Source organism: Gavialis gangeticus, unplaced genomic scaffold (genome assembly GCF_001723915.1).
Source record: "Gavialis gangeticus isolate Ggan-Ray unplaced genomic scaffold, GavGan_comp1, whole genome shotgun sequence".
Classification (NCBI taxonomy): domain Eukaryota; kingdom Metazoa; phylum Chordata; order Crocodylia; family Gavialidae; genus Gavialis; species Gavialis gangeticus.
Genome location: NW_017728992.1, coordinates 201,755,341 through 201,763,257, shown reverse-complemented (window position 1 = coordinate 201,763,257; position 7,917 = coordinate 201,755,341). Strand labels below are relative to the sequence as shown.

Here is a 7,917-nt window from a genome sequence, read left to right as displayed (position 1 = left end):
GTGGTGAGCAGTCTAAGGCACTCGAGTATCTGCTGGGCTTCATCTGATCAGCCTTTGGCCAGCATGATCCCAGGGAGTTTGGGGGAGAGGGGCAGCATCTCTGTATCGGGCAGGGATGCTCATGTCTGGCCTGACTGAGCTGAGGTTCTGGAGCAAGAAGCTTGGCCTGTGTTCTGAAAACCATCGTTTAAGTCTGGATGCAGGTTTTCCAGCACAGCCATTTGGGCTTAAGTCAATTTTATTGCTTACTTGGGTATCACGGCAATGAACATAATAGACAGACAGATGGACAAATAAGTGCTAACGTTGATTCCCTTTTCTGAGAACAGTATCTGGATGTCCTGTGATAAGTTGCATCAGTGACGCGTCCACCACCCTAAAAGTCTGATGTGCCTCCACTGGTTTTGCTTGTGTGCGCATCTGTCCGGTGTCTCTGAAGCTCTGTTACCAACCTGTCCAAGTACGTTATATGTGAAGCATTCATTTTTTCACAGGCATGTGGCAGGTATCTTGAAAAGTCATCATCTGTTGTTCCTGGTTATCAGGGCACACAGACTGATTCCTTACACCACGTAGAGATACATGCCACACATCTATAATATGAGCCTGGCCTTGAAAGCAGAGCTCCTGCTAGGCTTTGATAGTTTCAGGAGGGATTTTAAGTTTCAAGAGGGATTTTATTTTAAAGTGGTTATTTCCTTGCTTCTGAAGGCAGGAGAAGGAGCAAGGAGGATTTTTTTCTCTCCCGTTGCGTCTTTTTGGCTGCTCTAGCTGAAGCTTTACCTTTGTAGCAGTTGCAGCAGAACTACTTGCATGAGTTATTTGTCTGATTTCTGTTGGGACATTTCGGTGTTACTTGAGCAGTGATAGATTGAAATTGCAGCAGTATATTTAAAATAGGGTTTGGTTGCAGTTAGATTGGTTTACTTGTTTTCTATGGATATTTTTTCAGCTGCTTCATGGTTTTTGGCTGAGTGAGAAAAGGCAGAGTACTGGTATCCAATCAAGCAAGAATTTATTTTTGAAATGAGCAGTTAAGTTCCCAGATTAGAGCAGACGGCTGCAGCTGATCTCATCCCTTGCATGAGTAATTCTGTGTGGGTATTTAGTGGACTAAATCAGAAGGTTATAAACTTTGAACGAGCTTCTTTATTAGAAACCTGTAAATGGTGTTAAAGATGCAGGAATTGCCCCTTTTGAGGATTGCTTTGATTGCCACTCTGGGGAAGTCAGCGTGGACATGCTCAGCCCTCCTCTGAGCTCTGAGGAATCCACGTAGTGTGCAGTTCTAACGAATTTGTAACTCCTATCTGAAAGCTGCATTCTTAGTATTTTTATAATGGCAAATATCCAAGATTAATAATCCACATAGCAGAACTGGGAGTAGGCTGCCGCGAAGGCTGCGGTATCATGTTGAAGTTCAAACAGGCTTTTTAATAGTCCGAACAGCGGTAAGTAGCAAACAAATTCTACTTCTGGTTCGTATTTTTTTGAATATTTACATTCTGGCCTGAGTAGTTCGAGGCCGAACGACTATCATCATGTATTTCTGTTTGGCTAAAGTTGTTTGTTAAATGTGTTCCTGGTTAAACTGAAATGTAAGACGTCCTTTTTCTGTTTAATTTGCCAGTAGGATTGCTTCCATAGTGATCATATCTGCCTCTTGTTTTCTAGTTTTGCGGCAATTCAACAGAATATTTCCACAGGAAAAATAAAAGTGTGCATGCAAGTATCTGCTTGATTAATGGCCTGTTGGAATTTTTCACTATAATTATACTTATGCCACCAGATGAAAAGAAATGTTAATGTGAAAAATAGTTTTGTGGTGCAACCATCATTTTCTAAAAGCATCTTGCATTGCTCTGTGTCTTCACATATCAAGATAGTTGTATTTCAGACTCCAGTTCCTAATTTTGCAAAGGTATTCCCCTCATGTTAATGTTAGGAAACGTAACCAGCCCTCTCCCTGTCTAAAAGCAGCCTTATTTGTCTCGCTAATTCCCTGTCAGTTTGCGTGCTGGGATCCATTAATTTAGAGAAAGTGTCTGGAAGAGAATTGAAGATGAGGTGTATTAGGCGCTGAACCAGAGAGTTACTTATCTGCACTGTAACATTTGTATTCTCCTTAGTACAATACTGGAGGAAGAGAAGCTGCAGCAAGAAGAACGAATGAGAATGGAATCGAGGCGACAAGTCACCGTGTCGTGGGATTCAGGAGGATCAGACGAAGCCCCTCCCAAGGTAGCTATGCTTGGCTTTCAACACAGACTTTATATTAAGCAATATTGTTGTTTTATTCTGTTTACCTACTAAATACCATTCAGTAGCAAAAGAAGCCAAGAACCGCCTCCCTCTTCTTGCCCTGTGTGATGGTCTGCTGCTAATAACAAGGTGTAACTAATTTTGTAATTTTTAGGCAGATTTTACTTGAAGGATCCAACTCCTTATGTGCCAAGCTATTGGACACAGTTTGTATTGCATTCTGGGGCTGTTAAGCCAGACGGCGCTAACATTTCTCTTCTTTCCCTTTTCCCAGAGGTTTGTGTAACTTGCAGGAGACTAGCACAGCTAGTTATTAAACTGTTTTGGCCGGGGGCTAAACATTTTTCTTTCTGTCTGTGTTGCTCCTCATAAAATATTAGCCAGTGACATCCCCAACAACTGTAAAGTCACATTTTACAGCAACAGAGTGAGTTAGGTAAAATATTTCCTTGTCTTTTACTTTATTTTGAGTAGACTGTTGAAATTCCTCTCTGAAGGCTCTGCCTGCAGATTAATGGGATTCTTATGTACTCTGGTTTGCCCTTTGTTTCCCTGTCACTGATACATCTGTCCTGTTTGGACACTACAGCTGTACAATCCTGGAGCCTAATAGAATTATAACAATACTGAGCACCCTCCGCCCCTTTTCAGTAACCTCTTCTTAGGAGTCTCTTGGCACCTTCAAGCACAAATCTTGTATTTTGGCTACGTTCTTTTTTTTTAATTGTCACCATCAAGGTGCCAGATATCTCTGTCTTAATCAGTTCCCTGGTCATGAAAACCTGCTGCCCATAGCTGCTCCCGTTAGCTTTACTTGATTTTGCTGCTTTTGTCGCACACATCCCAAGTAAGTTGGGTAAAAGGTAGATTTTCTTTTACCATCCCTAGCTTGTTGCCCAAGGGAGTTATGAGCCCACTTCTGCATTTTGATAGGGTCAAGAGGACAAGAGACTAGGGCCAGGGAAAAAAATGGTTTGAATGTTTTGCTGTATAAAAAATGGAGGGGAACATAAAAAGGCCACTGACCTATTCAGTCGGCTAAGGTTAACTATCATGATTTGATACCTGTATAAGTTGTCAGTGTTTGACAGATTAAACATTGCATTCTTAAGGCTAATCTGAGTGGACTGAATGCTTAAATTATCTAATGAGTGAAGAATTACAATTCTGTTAAGAAAACACATCATTAAAGCCTTTGAGAATGGTATTTATGTGCTTGAAATGTGAAAAAGTGTGCTTGCTCTGAAGCCTGATACCCATATTATTGTATTTTCTCTTTGGATGAGTTTTTTAGCTCATGTTTGCTCCTGTTCAAATTACTCTCTTGACATAAGTGAAATACAACAGCTAGGCTAATGCATCACTTCACAGAATTTCTCCATAAAATATTAAGGATCTCTACTAATGGCCTGTTAAACTAGTTGGTTGAATGTTGTGAGTATGGGATTTTAATGTTGATTTTTATAGGGGAGTCTAGACAGTCTTCTAGTGGTAAAGTTTGGTTTCTTCTGTGATGTGTCAGTTTTAATCGTAACTCAACTCTGCCCTTGTACTGACAAAAGTTTTCAAGGCCAAAATTGTTATGATACGGGCATACCTCGTTTCTTGTATGCTTGCATGTAGAAGCCTTGCACATGCAGAGTCACAGTGAAGTTTTGCAGAACGCAGTGATAAAATGATGTAGTTCGAAGAATGCCGTGCTGGTGTCCTTTAATGACACTGTGGATGGCTTCAGCCATTTTGCAGAGTTGTTACAAGTGCCTTTTTTCTGCACTTGATTCCTTCCTCCCCACAGCATGTAGCCATAATCCTTCATCTTAAAGAAATAAACTGAGCCGAGCTAATTTTGATCGCGTGTCTATATGAAGGTTGCCACTGGTGACAGAGAATTGGAGCTGATCTAACTAGAAGATAAAAGTATTGCACGCTAAACAGTATTTCTGTCGTCTAGTAGCCATGAACAGACACGGCATGGCATTACCAATAAATTGTGTGCTTTTTGGATGGCTCTGCAGAAAAGCAGTCATCTTTTCACACAACACTTCTCGGTACCTTCGTCTAAATTTGCTCTGGCTGTTTATGTTTCTTCATTTTGGAGCAGACAGGATGTGTTGCACTTACTCCGAATATAGAAAGCAATCAGTTGTCTGATAGCCAGCCAAAAAAAATCTTGTGGCCACTTGCCAGCAACCACCTGCAGTCAATGTTGCTCTCCTTCCTAAGGGCAAATACTTGTAGCTGTCTTACTGGATTGGGAATGAGTTACAAAAGAGAGCAAAAATAATTAGGGCACTTCGGAATTTTTGGTCAAAAGCACCTTCCATTTGGGACAGTCAATTACATGAATGTTAAAATCAATCAGAGCTGACTGAATCCCTCAGGATATTTCCTGTGAGTAAATAATTTGATTTGCTTTACTTGTGTTCCCTTTAGACCAGATTCTTGCCAAAGCATTTACTATCAAAAGCATTCACCAAAAGAGCAAATTGATGGCAAATAGCAGCAGAGCATAGATGATAAACTTTGCAATATAAGCATTAACACTGGGGACCTGATCTAAGAATAATGCTTTTCCAACATGTCCCATCAGACCCAACCAGCACAGTTCAAGATGTTGCAGACTTGAGATGGACTGCTCACAGAGTCATTTTTACTTGCATTTTGAAGGAGAAAAATTGCCTTTTCTGAAGATAACTTACTCTGTTGTATCTTGCATATAAATGCTGTCTCTCATAACGTTCACCCCTTTGTATTTCAAGCCCAGCAGGCCTGGCTACCCCAGCCCAAGATCCAGTGAAGGCTTTTATCCTAGTCCACAGCACATGGTTCAGCCCAATCATTACCAGGTAACTTTGTGCCTGCCCTTCAAAATGTTAAAGTTATTCACTGCTTGCCTGTGATGGGTCTGATTCTCCTGTTGCTCACGTAAATTTGCCTCTGCTGAGTTCAACGAGATTACTTTTAGATGTAGACCAGAGCTGTCTCGTAGGTTTATTTTGAATGGCAGTCAGTTCAATGTTTTGTTCAGCTCTCAGCTACAGCGAATGCTGTTACAAACTGTCTCTTACTCACCAAAGATGTTCAGTGCTTATGTGATGCTTCACACTAAGCTACAGGTGACTTTCATGTTAAAATAGGATTAAATGGTTGAATTGCTTTGGTTTTGTTCATGCTCTGCTCCCTAGTGACATATTTGAAGCATTTCAAATGTTGTTAGAGCATTAGAGGCCTTCCAGGCTATCTCATCGTTTACAGCACAGTTTAAATGAAGTCTTACCCCATCAGAGGATATTTTTAAAAATATTCTGTTGTGAAAACATTCAGAGGTTTTAATTTTGTACATAGCCATAATACATCAGGACTCAGGCAGTATATTTTCAAGAAACTCTTCAGTTGCATTAAAGCTGCTTTGATTTTTCTATAGAGAAGGAGCTGTCAAGTCATCCTGCAGCTAAATAAGATAATGACATGCTGCCACTCAGGATTTAAGCCTGTAACGTCCACCGGGGGGTACATTTGAGCATTGTTCCATAGGGCGGCATGAGCACGACTCCCATTAGCACTAATGAGAGTGATGCGTGTAATTCCTGATGCTGAAAATGTACTGATTATGTCCTTTTCTTGTTCATTAAGGGATTTTTATGTTCTCTGTTACTGGGGTTAAAACAGTCCTTTTAGCACTGTTTTGAGGAAGCTTGTTCTACCAGCACTGTGTGTCTTATTAAAGGAATATTTGTGGGTATGTTGTTTTGGCTTGAAATACTGACTTCCTTTTCCTATTTTCTCTGTTTTTAATTGACTCAATCTCTTTCCACGATGCACTTTTTATTATGCTCTGTGCTTGCCCATTAAGTAGAGATAAGTCTCCATGCTCACTGATTAACTGAGAGCCTTAATGCAGTCATCAAACACTCTCCTTTTTACGTAGGTTTCTGCATATCCTGGTTCTCATGGGATACCAGCCATGGCAGGCAGCATTTACCCCGGCCAGGCATCTCTCTTGGATCAGGCAGATTCCTGGAATCATCGGCCTCAGGAAATATCCATGTGGCAATCAAATGTGGAGGTAACAGGACTGTTCGTACTGTACCAGCATTGTGCACTCAAAAGTGTTTCTTTCTTTTTTTTTAATCTAAGGAAATCAAGTCCGTTTTCTTGAGATGAGAGAAGGCGGGAAGTGTTTCGTGATAGAAGCAGTAGAGTAGGTGTCATGCCTGGCTTCTTCCCCAGCACTGTCCGTTACCCTGGCCAAGCAATAGTTAGGGGTCTACTGAACTCAAGGCAGCTGCCAGGTGATTTTTGCAAGCAGACCGTGGAGCTGGCAGACATTTTTGTGGGCGGAGCATGGCGCACCCCCTGGCTCCGATTGGTCAAGGGACCCTGGTGGCCCCATTCCTCACAGCTGATTGGCTGTGCAGGCTGTCTGTCATGTGGCCCTGCCCCTTGCTGCCGATTAGTGGCAAGGGGTGGGACCCTATGATAGACAACCTTCACAGCCAGTCGGGTCAGGAGTGGCAGCCATCTTGCCTTGCCAGCAGCCGCCCTCCCACACCTTCCCCTCCTTGCCCCCAGTGGGCTGTGTGGCCAGGCCGCAGCTATCACAAGCTCTGCTGGCTCTCCAGAGGGACTCAGCATTGTATTTTCAGGAAGTTTTGTTTTGATTTTTCTCAGGAAGCCCATGCGTCTTTGCAGAGCCTGCCTGAAATCGCAGTTTCTGTGAAAATCGCACCATTGCGATTTCAGTAGGTCCCTAGTAATAGTGCCTCTGTGCCTCGCTTTACTCATCTTTATAATGGGGAGTTAAGGCAAATGGGGACTTGGTTATGAAGTGCTTCGGGTGTACCCAACACACAGCACTGGGGAAGTGTAAAGTTGTTCTGTTCAAGGGGAAAAAAATCACATCAGACAAAATATGTATAAATTGATGATTTATTTGTTGTTCTGTATAGAGAATATGCATTGTCAGTGCACCTTCTGAGCTCAGGGTTTCTCCACAATTACGTAAAACTGAAATGAAGTATCTTAGAAATCAGCATTTGAGCTGCAATTCTGCTGAGTGCATAGCATGTTTCACAGACGTGTTTTACTTACAGTCCCTTTGCTTCCTCCTCCCCCTTCCCCATCATCCTTCTTGCTCAGGTTTCTCCATATGAAGTTAATTTGTTGTCTCTGAACCATGCTCTGTAATGCATGAGTAGTCATGAAAAATGATTCATTTAGCAAAATAGGGAATAACATGCAGGTATCATATCAGGAGTCTCAGGTTTCTTTTTAATTTTGGCTTGGTTGACTTGACCATACATTCTGCCTGTCTCACTGCTTCCCAGCACCTCTGTAGTATGTCTGGTATAGGATCCCTGCACAACCTGGGAATAGTTAATCAATGATAAATGGCCTGACACATCTCTTACATGGGCTGTGTATCACCCTAACCCCCCTAGTGGGCCATTTATTTTCAATGGGGCTACTGACAAAGTGAGATCCCACTCATTGTCATTGAAAGCAAAAGAATCTGAACCTCTAGAGGCATAAATAAAAACAGTATGAGACTATGGTATACTTCAAGCCGGTTCATCACAAATATATTTTTATATACATATATACACATTCGTGATGAACCGGCTTGAAGTATACCATATTCTCATACTGCTCATA

The 7,917-nt window shown here is 41.8% G+C and overlaps 1 protein-coding gene across 6 annotated transcripts in view; it reads left to right on the top strand.

Moving 5' to 3' along the window:
* Positions 1 to 7,917, top strand: part of PTK2 (protein tyrosine kinase 2) — a 463,084-nt gene that overhangs the window by 406,925 nt on the left and 48,242 nt on the right. For all 6 annotated transcript variants that reach the window (XM_019528216.1, XM_019528218.1, XM_019528213.1 and 3 more), the window contains 3 exons: positions 2,130 to 2,241; positions 5,022 to 5,108; positions 6,191 to 6,328. In XM_019528216.1, coding sequence (XP_019383761.1) covers positions 2,130 to 2,241; positions 5,022 to 5,108; positions 6,191 to 6,328 — 337 coding nt within the window. The remainder of the gene's footprint in view (positions 1 to 2,129; positions 2,242 to 5,021; positions 5,109 to 6,190; positions 6,329 to 7,917) is intronic.